Source organism: Nilaparvata lugens, chromosome 7 (genome assembly GCF_014356525.2).
Source record: "Nilaparvata lugens isolate BPH chromosome 7, ASM1435652v1, whole genome shotgun sequence".
Classification (NCBI taxonomy): Eukaryota; Metazoa; Arthropoda; class Insecta; order Hemiptera; family Delphacidae; genus Nilaparvata; species Nilaparvata lugens.
The window spans coordinates 41055847-41071329 of NC_052510.1; the positions used below are offsets into that span (position 1 = coordinate 41055847).

General features: G+C 34.8%; 1 protein-coding gene across 1 annotated transcript; it reads right to left on the minus strand.

Annotated features, from left to right (window-relative positions):
* Positions 1-1390: 1390 nt before the first annotated feature.
* Positions 1391-13591, minus strand: LOC120352204 (ATP-binding cassette sub-family E member 1-like). Its single transcript, XM_039431936.1, has 5 exons — positions 13565-13591; positions 13217-13450; positions 12232-12428; positions 3899-4048; positions 1391-1760 (listed from the first exon to the last, which is right to left on the minus strand). Exons 1-5 carry the CDS (start codon positions 13589-13591, stop codon positions 1406-1408), a joined length of 963 nt encoding a protein of 320 aa, XP_039287870.1. The 3' UTR covers positions 1391-1405.
* Positions 13592-15483: the final 1892 nt, after the last annotated feature.

A 15483-nucleotide genomic window follows, 5' to 3' on the forward strand; every position in this document is an offset into this window, starting at 1 on the left:
GCATCATCACGTCTGAACTACTGGACTGATTAACTTGAAATTTTGCATATAGATTCTTGCTTAACCGAGGATGGTTATAGAAATATTTTTAATTCTTCAAGATTTGATTACATCAAGTTTTCAGTTTGTCAAGTTTCTAATGCTTGCAGTTGTTGTATGGAAGCAGCTGAACATTTCTCTTAAAAAGGAAATTAGAAGATAGGTATGATTGGGGATCCTTTTCGAATGATAAAAACAGGTTTTCCGTCGCACTCAAGTTTTTTCCGCCATTTTGAATTCAACTTCTTTTTTTTAATTGAAAGGTGGGCATATGATACATGATTCCGATACAGGATTTCCAGAGAAAAGGTATGGTGAAAACCGCACATCGATATCTCAAACCTTTCAAAATTTATTCTCATTAATTTCCTTTATTATAGTATAGAACTGGCTTAAACACGTATACACGTCGTGTAAAGGATAGGAAAATTATGTTCGACACATCATCACATCTGAACTACTGGACTGATTTACTTGAAATGTTGCATATAAATTCTTAATCAACCGAGGATTCTTATAGGCCTATTTTCAATTCTTCTAGATTTCATTAAGTCAAGTTTTCAGTTTGTCAAGTTTTAAAATAGACCCTTGCGAAGCACGGGTTACCTGCTAGTATTATTATAAACCCTTATTGGAAGAATATACATTTTTATTAACGACTGGCAAGTAACCCGTGCTCCGCAAGGGGCCAATTAGAGACTTGAAAAACTGAAAACTTGGTTTGAAAATAGGCATATAACAATCCTTAGTAAGTTGAAAAAAGAATTTATAAGCAAAATTTCAATTTAATCAGTAAAATAGGCCAGACGTGATAATGCGTGAATTTCCTATCCCGAACATGTAGGCTATAAGCCGATTATTTCCTTTATTTTATTATAGACTGGCAGGTGACCCGTGCTCCGCAAGGGTCTAATTAAAAACCTGACAAACTGAAAACTTGATCTAATGAAATCTTGAAGAATTTAAAATTGGCCTATGACCATCCTAGGTAAATAAAGAATTTATATGCAACATTTCAATTTAATCAGTCCAATAGTTCCGACATGATGATGCGTCATTCGTGAATTTCCGATCCCGTAGGCTACATGTATAAGCTAATTCTTTCCTGTCTCTTTTCTGTATAGAGCTACTTGTAATGTAAATAGAAATAAAAATCTTGGAACCATTCATTGAATTATTTTATCACAACATGTTTTAACATTGATGCCATTTCAAGTGATATCACTTGAAACATTGAAACATGTTGTGAAAATATAATTCAAAAAAGGGTACTAAGATTTTTATTTTTATTCAATTCTTTCCTTTATTATATAATAGATTTTATTAGGTAAACAAAGGCGGAAATTAACAGATAAACAGAAGTTGGCTAGTGCGAAGCATATAAATGATGTTTATGAAAATATAATATAAAAATGAATAAAACCATTGAGAAATCAGGATTTAAGTTGCTAGAGCTTGACTGAGTTAGTGGGGCGGCGGCACTGACCTTGACCGAGTTCTCCTTGTTGATGCGAGGCCGGAAGTTGTTGGGGTCGCGACGGAAAGTGATGCCGAGCAGTTCGAGGAAGCGGTTCATGCCGGCGAGCAGCGACTGAGGCGAGTGCGCCGTCGTGCTCACCGACGCGATGCCCTCGAACACGATCACCCTGTCGGCCAGGTACGTCGCCATTATGAAGTCGTGTTCCACCACGAAGCCTGTCTTCTTTGCGTGCAGGATGAATCTGCAGCACATGCATCAGAAACATTGTATACTGGATGATCAAGAATAAATTGTATACTGGATTCAATGTCCAACAATAAATTAATCAAACTTAGCCAAGTATAGAATCGAAGCAGTTATATTATACTGTGGTATTTTTCCCCATATTTGGACTGATTCTTCATCTATTATTTTCAAAAAAACCAACACATTAAAATGATCACTAAATAAAATCATTGAAACGATTGTCACTGAAATGTGTATTGTTACTAAAATTATCAAGAGAGAGAAAATAAGTCTATTACTATTACTATTGCTATTACTCTCCTGAATTCACATAAGATTACAAAGTCCAAAATAAGGTTAGGCCTATGTCTTTTAGGTCTTCACTTTCACTAAATTTTATTTGTATTTAAACTGGTTATGGAAGTTTGTGGATGACTTGTTTTTGTAATAATTGGTTTTTTGTGCAGACATATTGAAGTCAAAACGCTCAATATTCAACCTCAAAGTGTCCTGTCTGAAGTTTTTAATCACTTTTGAACGTGTAATGTATTGATGTTTTTCTCAAATTTTCATTGTTTCACTTCATTTTTTCTGTGCGGCCTTGTTTGGCCAATCTCTTACTTCTAGTGTGTGGTGGAAGTCGGTCTCTAATTAAATGCCAAATATTTTCTCCTTACCATGAAAAGTATTTGAATTGGGAATGTAGATTCTAAATAACGGGAAAAGGTAAGGATAAAGAAAAGAAGATATTCTTATGTACTTTTGAGTGTACTCAATCCCACAGTATCTTGAATGACTTAGGCTCGACCTACATTGAATCCGTCAACTAGGGTCGGTTGAAGATGGACGGACGGAAGAAAAAACAACTGTTCGATCATATAATAGAGTAAAGATACCGTTTAATCATTGTCATTGTGCTACTTCGAAATATGTAATTATAATATATGATACTGGCAGCGCCTATAAACAATTGCTGTCAGTTTAATTCTAAGATAAAATATTGTAATTTTTTGTTTGTATAAGAAAAAGGAGAATAAATTTCATTTTCATTTTCACTTTTAGTAATCATTTGTCTCTGATCATACTACAAACACAGCTACCTTAGTCGGTTCCAATGTGGGCCCAGCCTAGAACATTCAATAAACTGTAAGATCATGCATTCTTTTTGAAACACATCACGTCTACAGTTGACATAGGATCTTCTTTAAACAAATTTCATCGGAGAACCACATATATTTTGATCCCAAAAAGTTTCTAGCATGTTGAAAATTCCATGTTTTTTGCTCAAAATGTCTCACCATTGACGAACGTAATCATTAATTGGTAAATAACTATATGTCGTATGAAAATGATCCAGACACCAATAGCACCAATAGAAAGGAGCCTTCTCCTCTTTATTTTGATACTAGCATGTAACCCGTGCTTTGCACTAGGAAACATTTGGTGTTGTAAAATGCAATCTCCTTATGTCCACGAAACATAAAATAAATGAAATAATTATTCTTTTTTTTCAAAATTACCTTACGTGGATAATCTTTATAAGAGTTGAAGATTTATAGTGAAAAAATTGCGTTGATATGTCTCGAACCCACAACCTTTGATTCATCAACCGCGCTCGCCAACAACTGAGCTACTTGTTGCTTAGTTGAGCAACGGAGTCATTTCGAGAAAACCCGGTTTGGTTGAGCTTTTATAGTTACGTAAACTTTGAATCACAAATTGAAAAAATTATTAATTAATTTTATATTTAAACTTTAGCACTACTGGAATATCGGAGATGATATTCTGCATACAATTCAGTACTTAGATTCGAAATTTGAGAAAGTTGCAATTTTACACATATTGGCAACGCTGTTGTTTCTTCCGGTGGAGGGCTAAGTCTCAATTTATTTTATAAAAACTATAGATACTATAATTATTATAGAAGTCCAATTTACCGCCCACGGAAGGGGTAATTGGATATGTCAATAATGTAGCCAAATCAAGTTCTATTTAAATTATTATAATACAAACTATAAGTTAGATACCATTATTATTATTATTATTATTAGTCCAATCTACTATCCACGGAAGGGGTATTTGGAAATGTCGATAATTTAGTCAAATCAAGTCCTATTCCAATTATTTGAAACAAGCTATAAGTTGGACACTGACCTCTTGATGACCTTGGCACAGGCCAAGCGCTGTTCGGAGTCGAGGTAGGCGGATGGTTCGTCGATGAGGTAGCCATCATCCAACTCTTTCTGTTTCTTTTCCAATAATTTGCGCTGGATCTGATCACCTTGATGAATTGTACAAACTGTACTATAATTTCAGGAGAGCTGATTTCTTTGGTCTTTATGAATCTTTAGAGATGCTGATTGGTCTGGAGTTTATTTGTCCTCAGATGTCAATGGGGCAACCGAATCATTCTATTTATTCTGTTTTGATTTATTTGTTCCAAAGAGAGCTGTTACTAATGCAACTGGTAAGTATCCCCAATGGTTTACCAAGGATTAATTAGTGACATAAAGCGAAAGAACAGATGTGCCAGGAGGAGAAGAGTCTCGGCTTATCATGATGAGGAGTTCCGGAGACTACGTTCAGGTTTGAAAAGAAAAATTTCCGCAGCCTATCATAACTATATAAATTCGGTTCAATTGAGCGTTAAGGGTGATATGAAAGGTTTCTGGACCTACATTAACAATAAACGTAAAATGAGACGTACTGAGAAGTGATGAAGTGGAATAATAGAGTTTTCATTGGCAATGACATTTCGGATGGTTTTGCTGAATACTTTTCATCTGTATTTAGCAAAAGTGACAGTAACACTGAAGCACGAGACAACCTGATCAATCACTCTCCTTTTCACATTGATGCAATCTCGTCAGATGATATTTATTTATCCATAAGAGGTCTCAAGGGGGTAGGATCAGTTGGCCCTGATGGTATCCCACCTTATATTGTCAAGGGTTGCTGTGAATTGTTTTTGGAACCACTTCAATTCATTTTCAATTTAGCACTAAAGACATCTACGTTCCCTGATCTGTGGAAGCAGGCCAAAGTGATTCCAATTTTCAAAGCTGGTAGTAGACAAGCTATCAATAACTACAGGCCCATTTCTATAATAAACTGTTTTGCTAAAGTTTTTGAAAAATGTATTTATAAGAAAATCTTTGGTCATGTTAACCATTACTGACTGAACATCAGCATGGGTTTTTGCCTGGGAGATCTACTGTCACCAATTTGTTGCATTTCCGAAGTGAGGTATCAGCCTATCTTGATAGGGGTTTGCGTGTTGATACTGTGTACACTGATTTTTCTAAAGCTTTTGACACTCTGAGCCACAAGGTGTTGTGCAATAAATTGTCACTCTTTGGATTTTCCATTCCAAGTGTTGGGCTTATCTCCTCGTATCTGTCTGACCGAGTTCAATCTGTTTCTTTTGGTGGTAACCAGTCTAAATTCTATACTAGTTCGTCAGGCGTTCCGCAGGGTTCTAATCTGGGTCCTCTACTCTTCCTGCTATTCATAAATGATTTGCCTGGAGTCCTAAAGCATTCTTCTTGCCTTCTCTATGCCGATGATGTAAAAATCTACAAGGTGATTGAGTCGGAGGATGATTGTCGAATGCTTCAGAGTGATGTGGATGGCTTATTTTGCTGGTGCAGTGAAAACCAGCTGAAGATCAACATTGATAAATGCGCTACTGTAACTTTCACAAGGCAGAGAGACCCCCAGGTTCCTGTTTATACTATCAATAATCTAGTAGTCAAGCGTGTTGATCAATTTAAGGACCTTGGAGTGTATTTTGATTCTGAGCTTAAGTTTCATTTTCATTGAGAAATTTATGCTCCAAGGCGTGCCAGCAAATAGGATTTATTCGCAGAACTTGCTCTCATTTCAATGAAATTTCAGTCTTATTCTGTTGTACAACTCACTTGTTAAAAGTTTGCTCAATTATTGCTCCGAGGTGTGGCATCCTTATCTAGTTTCTCAGAGTGTGGAGATTGAGAAAATCCAGAATAAATTTTTAAGATATTTGTACTTTAAACACTTCAATGCAGTTTGTCCTTTCAATTACCCAACTTCTGATCTGAGAGTAATGTTTCAAATGCAATCCCTGGGGCATCGCGTAACTGCAGATTGCTTGTATTCCTGTATAATCTTTTAAATGGAAGGATTGATTCTTCTTACCTTCTTTCTTTGCTTAACATCTATGTCCCCCAAGTGGCTCGGCGTTCCAGTTTTAGGTTCCAGCTTCCTCAGTGCAAAACCAATAATCACTATAATTCTCCAGTTATCGTATGATGTGTCTTTTTAATCTTTGTGGAGCTCATCTTGATCCATTTCATTTGTCAACTTTGCAGTTCAAGAAAGCTTGTGCAGCCCTATACCCACCATCTTTCCGCCGGTAATTCTATGTAGGTTATTATCTTTTTTTTGAATCTTCTTTCTCTTCACCCTGGTCTCCATAGTCATCATCATCATCTTCATTGTCAGAATCATCTCCAGCATCATCATCATCATCATCAGCATCTTCATCTCTCATAAAATTTATATAAATTTCCTCTTATTAGTAATGATTTTATTTTTGCATCTCTTTTTTTCAATTATTTTATCTAAATTCGCATATATTATTCAGATTTTGATTATCATTTTATTATTTTTATTTTATTCTATTAGTTTTTAGTTTATTAGTTAATTTTTTTTTAGTTATCACGCTTAGTTTTATAACTTTCTTCAGTTTTGTAGTTTGCTTTAGTTATTTTTTTTATTTTCAGGAGTATATTTTATTTATTGTGTTAAATTAATATTTTTAAGAAATTGATGTATTTTCTATTGTTTTGATGGGGAGCAATTTTGGGGCTTGCCCTGTATGCGCCCATATTGTAATTAAATAAATAAATAAATGAGACCTAGTGCAACCGATTTTTAATCATAAACCTACTATGCTCCAAATTTCGTGAAAATCGTTAGAGCCGTTTTCGAGATCCGTTGAACATAAATAACCAGATATAAAAATACAGAAATTGCTCGCTTAATATAATAGGATAGGAAATAAAATTGAATTTCAATTATATGTTTCAGCTTCTGTTTGGTTCAAAACAGCTGCACATGCTGTCTTTCCTGAACATTTCCAAACTGAGAGTACGTCAGCCACATTCACATTCAATAGTCCTGTACCGTTCCCTGGAATACGAAAGGTAACTACAAGCAATCATTAGATTTTTTTGTTTTCGCAGATATTTATATTCTAATTTATAATTATAATTTAGATTTTGGAAATTTAAATGAAATTTGTGTTATCATAAAATGGTTTTTCAATCAACTTATTTATTTATTCATTCCAATAATTCAATGTATACGTGTAAGCTTGAAATTGGAAAATTCTGTGTAATAATGAACTGGTTTTGTGCAGGTCTTTGTGCAGTGAGCAAGAATGTCATATAAAGGTACCTCCTTGATAAGTCCAGTGGCTCTAGCACTTTCAATGAAGAAAATAATAGATGACATGACTAAATCTTCAAAATATTCTGTACTTATTGTACTGGCCCTTTTCATTATAGATTGAAAGTTGTATTTATGAGCGAGGTCTACTGTTCGCAGAACTACTAGTTTTTAATTACTAATTATGTTCGTCAATGTCGAGACATTTCAAGCAGAAAACATGAAATTTTCGACATGCTGGAAACCTCTTTTGTTTCAAAAGATAAAGGGTGGTGAAAGCGCGAAAGTTTTTCAGAAATAATTGAAATTATTTTTTCAATTGTCAAAAGTAGTCGGAAGATCGTATTTTGGTCTCAAAGGACTTTTAAAGTTCGGAGAGCGGCTGCATGAATGCATTGTGTACCAAATTGTATGCTAAAAGCTGGCAATTTACGAGATATTGACTGAATTATTTCAAACGTAGCAGCTGATTGCCTCTAGAAATAAGGCTGTAATGAAACACTGCTTGGATTATTCGAGGCGAGGTTGTCATTTTACTATTATACAATCATGTGGCTTGCAGTTGCTGAATTTTCAATCGTTCTGTATTTTTTTTTGTTGATCCCAGCTATTGATGAACTATATATTATTATTGTTTTAGAGTACTTTTTCCTTTGTGTAAATTGTGAAATTCGATGATTTTAAAAGTCGTCAAAACAGCTGTTCTACAGATGAAATATCTCGACTGTGTTCTTTTTACTTTCCTTGCCCTACTACCATAGGTAAGGAAAGTATGCTTTCCAAAAAAAATTAAGGTACCCTAATTTCAAGTTTTCTATACGTTTCAAGGTCCCCTGAGTCCAAAAACATGATTTTGGGTATTGGTCTGTGTGTGTGTATATGTGTGTGTGTGTGTGTGTGTGTGTGTGTGTGTGTGTATGTGTGTATGTCTGTGAACACGATAACTCCATTCCTATTAACCGATTGACTTGAAATTTTAAACTTAAGGTCCTTATACCCTGAGGACCCGACAATAAGAATTCAATAAAATTCAATTCAAGATGGCGGAAAAAAATGGCGGATAATTACTTAAAAACCATGTTTTTCACGTTTTTCTCGAAAATGGCTCTAACGATTTTCTTCAAATTCATACCATGGATAGCTATTTATAGCCCTATCAACTGGCATGAGTCTAATTTCAGGGAAAATTTCAGAAGCTCCGTAATATTCTTGAGAAAAATGGCGGATAAGACTAAAAAGCCATGTTTTTCACGTTTTTCTCGAAAACGGCTCCCACAATTTTCTTCAAATTTATACCATGGATAGCTATTCATAAGCCTCATCAACTGAAATGAGTCTCATCTTTGAGAAAATTGCAGGAGCTCCGTAATATTCTTGAGAAAAATGACAGTTACTAAAAAACCATTTTTTTCACGATTTTCTCAAAAACGGCTCTAACGAATTTTTTGAAATCCATACCCTCTATAGTTATTTATTAGCTCTATCAACTGACATGAGTCTTTTCCCTGGGGTACTAATGAGGGGTCCACCCAATCCTTGAGAAATGGACTTTGTAACCTCCTTCTCGTGCATGAGGTAGGTTTGTACACGGTTTTTACTTTTCTTCTTCCATATACCGTGGGTAGGTAGAGCAGTTTATAAAAAGAACACAGTCATAGTCAAGATATTTCATCTGTAGAACAGCTGTTTTGACGAATTTCAAAAAAAATCATCGAATTTCACAATTTACATAAAGGAAAAAGTACTCTGAAAACAATTGTATATACACATATACAGTAGTCTGATCGTAGTTGCAAATATGTTGCCGTCAATCGTCATTATGTTATTCCCCTAAATTATTCTCGTTTGATAATGAGGCTTATAGTTCAATGAGCAAGGAAAGTTGTGTGAGTGTACCACACCAGATTTTTATAAACTGCTCTACCTACCTACCTCATGCACGAGAATGAGGTTACAATGTCAATTTCTCAAAGATGGGGTGGACCCCCATTATTTTCCCAGAAAAAATACTCATGCCAGTTGATAGAGCTGATAATACAGGGTATGAATTTTAAAAAATCGGTCAAGTCATGTTTGAGAAAATCGTGAAAAACATGTTTCTTTAGTTATTAGCTGCCATTTTTCTCAAGAATTACGGAACTCCTGCAATTTTACCAGAAATGAGACACATGTCAGTTGATAGGGCTTATAAATAGCTATCCATCGTATAAATTTGAAGGAAATCGTCAGAGCCGTTTTCGATTTTTTATTCTGTGCAAACAGACTGCAATGGTGGTGGGGGGGACGACGAGCTGTCTCAAGGCTGGTTCTGTTGACATTCCAGAACTCTTATCTAAATGACCTGTACAATTTTTTTGTTCTCCCTCGAACACAGATAATGCAGTTCCCGAAAACTAAACAGTATTATTATTATTATTATTTATTCCATTTAATCAGCTCTTATTGTAACGTGTTCTTATTTGCATATATAATACTTGTTATATGAACAGTTGAATTGCTTGATTCCAGTGTTGATATAATGTGAAAAATATCATTATATATCTGTGATAAATATGATTTAATCTCAGTGAAAATGGGAGAAAGCGTGGGCAATTATAAAATGACAGTGAAAGCACCAAATATATTGACATCTTGCTATTTTACTGCAGTATTTTTTATGTTATTAGTTGATTTTTTTGTTTTGAAATTTGTTTATTTTTTATCAATTCCTATATAGTTTAATCTGAGAGTTGACAGACTGAATTTTAACTTCATATTGGAGTGTTTTTATTATATTATAATTCTATTCAATTTCTACGTAATTGTTCATTCATTCAATCAAAACGTTATTGACTGAAATAGTTGGATACCACTCAAATTAACCTTGTAAAAGCGAAAAGCAATCTATAAACCTTCAAACACATTTCGATAATATTCAGTTTTTGGTAATTGTATTTAACATTTAAAATTTCATGTGTTTCTCACTTTAAGCATGAATATGATATGTATTATAATATATTTTTTTATGTTAATATTCCTATAAACCTACAATGTACTAAAATAAAATACTTATGCAAACTGTGAAATTTCTAGTTATTATGGAAGTGGAATTCACAAGATATACAGTAAATACTAGAAATATCATTACATTTTGAATTTATAATCATGCAATACTTGGATTTTCTTCTATGCTTCATCATCTTGTTATGCTTGAAAAGTTCAAGCTCACCAAAAACTTCCAAGTTCAACTTAATTTTTTTTTTTAAAAAACACTCCATTTTAGGGGTGGTTTTTAATGTTAATAAAGTTCTAACTTTAAGTAGGGGGTGATTTTAGAACAAAACATCAAATACGTTTCTTCATCTCTTTGAACACTTGATGGAAAAAAAAATTTTTTCGAAGATTCAGATATTTAAAGTTTTAAAAATGGACAACCCTAACGATTTCAACCTTCAGCAACCATTGAAAAAAATTATAAATTTTATCTATCAACCACTATCTACCATTCCAAAAAAAAAATTGCCTCAAACAGAGAATTCCGAAAAAACTACCCTTATTTTGTTAACCACCCCCTAACCATTAATCATAAAATGAAAAATCCTCTCAAAGAGTAGAATTGAATGACAAAAAGAACTTTTCTGATATCTAAAAACAAAGGATTTCATTTTTTTCACCCCTAAATTTCAACCCCAAAAATGAGAAAAATCGTGAATAGTCCATTCCTCTGTTTCCAGCATCCTGTCTACTACAAAAATTAATGAAAAAAATACAAAACACTTGATGGAAAAAATAATTTTTCGAAGATTCAGATATTTAAAGTTTTAAAAATGGTCAACCCTTAACGATTTCAACCCTCAGCAACCATTGAAAAAAATTTCATCTATTAACTACTATCTACCATTCCCCAAAAAATTGCATCAACAGAGAATTCCGAAAAAACTACCCTTATTTTGTTAACCACCCCCTAACCATTAATCATAAAATGAAAAATCCTGTCAAAGAGTAGAATTGAATGACAAAAAGAATTTTTCTGATATCTAAACAACAAAGATTTCATTTTTTTCACCCCTAAATTTCAACCCCAAAAATGTGAAAAATCGTGAATAGTCCATTCCACTGTTTACAGCATCCTTTCTACTACAAAAATTTTCCAAAACACTACCCCAAGATTTCGCGGTTTACAAAAAATAGGGGATGCTTTTCGTTTTTTCATAATGTCAGATGGTTTGGGGTATAATAAAATCTAACTCAAACCCTCAATCATCTTCCCCAATCCTTCATCATAATATCTACTATGGAGCTGGGTATGCTTGGAGTTGTAAATACTGGCCAGCCTGCAAGAAATGTAGAAACCTGTTTTGATGAGACAGAGGCTGAAATTTGGCAACACCGCGACAGCTGCTTCAATGTGGCAACATAGGATCTATTTCTAGATACGGCGATGGCTCAATGACCTCGAGTTGACTCTACTGTAGCGCCAGTTAGCGCGTGGTGGAAGGTTGGTGAACCCAGAGTAGCCAGCTAGCGCTAGCGCTAGAGTGGCGGTGTTTGGTGAACTACCCGGGCTGGTTTCAGATACAATGACGTCATTTAATGGGCAGCGCTTTTAAATAAATAAATAAATTATAGTTACGTAAACTTTGAATCACAAATTGAAAAAATTATTAATTAATTTTATATTTAAACTTTAGCACTACTGGAATATCGGAGATGATATTCTGCATACAATTCAGTACTTAAATCGAAATTTGAGAAAGTTGCAATTTAACACATATTGGCAACGCTGTTGTTTCTTCCGGTGGAGGGCTAAGTCTCATTTATTTTATAAAAACTATAGATACTATAATTATTATAGAAGTCCAATTTACCGCCCACGGAAGGGGTAATTGGATATGTCAATAATGTAGCCAAATCAAGTTCTATTTAATTATTATAATACAAACTATAAGTTAGATACCATTATTATTATTATTAGTCCAATCTACTATCCACGGAAGGGGTATTTGGATATGTCAATAATTTAGTCAAATCAAGTCCTATTCCAATTATTTGAAACAAGCTATAAGTTGGACACTGACCTCTTGATGACCTTGGCACAGGCCAAGCGCTGTTCGGAGTCGAGGTAGGCGGATGGTTCGTCGATGAGGTAGACGTCAGCCGGCTTGCCGAGGCAGAGTGCCATCGCGACACGCTGCAGCTCCCCGCCCGACAGATTCTGCACCTCCTGGTCGATTATGTCGTCCAGCTTCATCGGCTTCATCACGTCTGTCACAAACTACACCAAACAAAACCAACGCCCACATTACAATGCACAAATTGCATGAAAATCAATTATGCCAAAAGCAAGACACTTGAGTTACATTACTATTAAACACCATTAGAAAGCATAGAAACAACACAAATTGGTTGGAGTCAATATGACAAATTCAACATAGAAGGAACATGAAAGTGGAACATCATTAGTAAACAGCTCTTCGATCGAGATTCGACACTGGATAGCGATTACAATATTAATGATACTATATATTTGAACTAGTAACTTAATGCATTTCAGTGATCAACCTTCGAAATGATCCTAGTTATTTATAAATATATGTCAACTTCCCAGCCATGACTTCAACTATGAAACTTTAACTGCTTTAAATAAATAGCAACCCAACATAACCTCAAATCAAGATTATAATAGTGGATTCATTACTTCAACTTCAACTAGATAGACAAATATTCGACTAAAAGACCTTCGACTAGATAATGAAGATATATGAACTGACAAATATTTAGTATACTAGGTAGCGAGCACATAAAGATACTAGATATAACTATGCAATAAGGCCCTGAGAAAAGAATGATGGAGGACTTATAAATAGGAGCTTTAATTTATAAACCGATGTATATTATAATGATTGTAGGCATCGATTGTAAGAATGATCGAACGAATGTAGGCATCCTTAATCTAGTCAAGTAGAAGGTACTACATTATTGTCAGGGAAGTGGATGAAGAAACATATAAAGAACAAGAATAATAGATGAATAGGAGTGGGGGGGGGCGTTTTACTAACATACCTGTGGATGTATGTAGGCGTCCTTGATCTTGTCATGCAGGAGGGAGCGGACCTGGCCATTGTACTTGGGACTGATCTTCTGTGGCTTGTAGCTGATGTTGAGCACGGGCACGTCTGCCGAGCCGCTGTCGGGTCGGTCTCTGCCGGCCAGCAGTCGGATGAATGTCGTCTTGCCCGTGCCGTTCTCGCCCAGCAACACCAGGATTTCACTGTCGGTGAACTGACCCTGTCGTACCTAAACAAATAATCCAAACACTCGTATTCTCTAAAACAAGAAAAAGAAAATACAATAATTGTACAAGAATAGGTAATTAAAAACACCGAATATAGTGCCCTTTTATACACAAGCGTTTCGCTTTCCATCAGCGAATCCCATATCATCTGTATCTTACTGTTTCTGTACAAATACATATATAATCAGCTGATGAAAAATCACTGTAATCACTGTTCGTGGCGCAAAAGTCTGTACGCAGCTAAACTTTAAACACCTATTTTTAGGTTATTATATTCGGTCTATTTTATCACTAAATGTAGCCCTGGTAATTTATAAGATTAAGTAACCTCGATAATTCGGAACCTCTATAACTCGAAATCCTCTTTAATTTCTAGTAGACGTTTCATCCCTGAAAATCCTCTTTAATTTGTAGTCTTGTTTGGAACAACTCTCTGTAATTCGTATTTTTTTCAATTTTATAATACGGGAGGGGAAGATAATAATATTACAGTATACTATGCTATACAGTTTACTTACTATCACTAACCAATTCTCCAAATATGTGGTCATCAAACAGAATTTACATAGACTGCCAGACGAAATTTTTTCTATAGACAAGGTATTCAGTCCGATTCAGTACAGTATTGGACGTCGGCGTAAAGATTTCGTTAATCGGTTTGTGAATATTATTTGTAAGGCCGGCCACCAACGGACAAGACAAGCGTTGAACATGCGTTTGATAGATAAGTTGTGTCAATAGCGAAAAGCTTCGAACCCCTTTTTTCAAGGTTTCTATTCACATAGAACGTGAATTTCTGTCCATTAAGGCTGTGCAAAGGCTAAAAATAAACTTTCTACTAGTGATATTTTTCATAGTTTCTCGATTTGTATATCATCAAGCCATCAAAATAAAAACGTTTTCCAGGAAAACATTTTTTTCCCGATCATTACTTTTTACTTTCCTTGCCCTATTACCATAGGTAAGGAAAGTATTGCTTTCCGAAAAAATTAAGGTACCCCAATTTCAAAATTTCTATACGTTTCAAGGTCCCCTGAGTCCAAAAATTGGTTTTTGGGTATTGGTCTTTATGTGTGTGTGTGTGTTGTGTGTGTGTGTGTGTGTGTGTGTGTGTGTGTGTGTGTGTGTGTGTGTGTGTGTGTGTGTGTGTGTGTGTGTGTATGTGCATGTGCGTCTGTATACACGATATCTAATCTCCCAATTAACGGAATGACTTGAGATTTGGAACTTAAGGTCCTTACACTATAAGTATCCGACACGGACAATTTCGATCAAAAGATGGCGGCTAAAATGTTGTCAAAAACAGGGTTTTCGCGATTTTCTCGAAAATGGCTTCAACGATTTCGATCAAATTTATAACTAAAATAGTCATTGATAAGCTATATCAACTGCCACAAGTCCCATATCTGTAAAAATTTCAGGAGCTCCGCCCCATCTATGCAAAGTTTGATTTTAGATTTCCAATTATCAGGTGTCAGATATAATTTAAACGAAATATTCAGAGTGGAAAAGATTGAGCATAAAATGTCCAGTATTATTTTCACCTAAAATTGAAAATAAGCTTGAAATTTGAGAAAATGTGATTATTCAATTGCAAATGTTGATTCTATTATTCTAATCTTCGAAAGATGGGTGCCAGGAAACAGACCTGGAAATGCGGTGAGTGTAAAGACTCTACTCAATCGGATAAAACTTCGGTTTCAAAAAGTGATTCTAATATCGGTGCACTGGCCGAGGCCATGAAAAACCTCAGTGAGAAGATTGATATCAAATTTGAAAAACTTGAATTCGAAATTTCAGGGCTGCGATCGGAAATCAGTGGTTTTCGAGACGAAACTAACGCTGTAAAAATTGAGTGTGCTGCGGTAAATAAAGAATTTATATGCAACATTTCAATTTAATCAGTCCAATAGTTCCGACATGATGATGCGTCATTCGTGAATTTCCGATCCCGTAGGCTACATGTATAAGCTAATTCTTTCCTGTCTCTTTTCTGTATAGAGCTACTTGTAATGTAAATAGAAATAAAAATCTT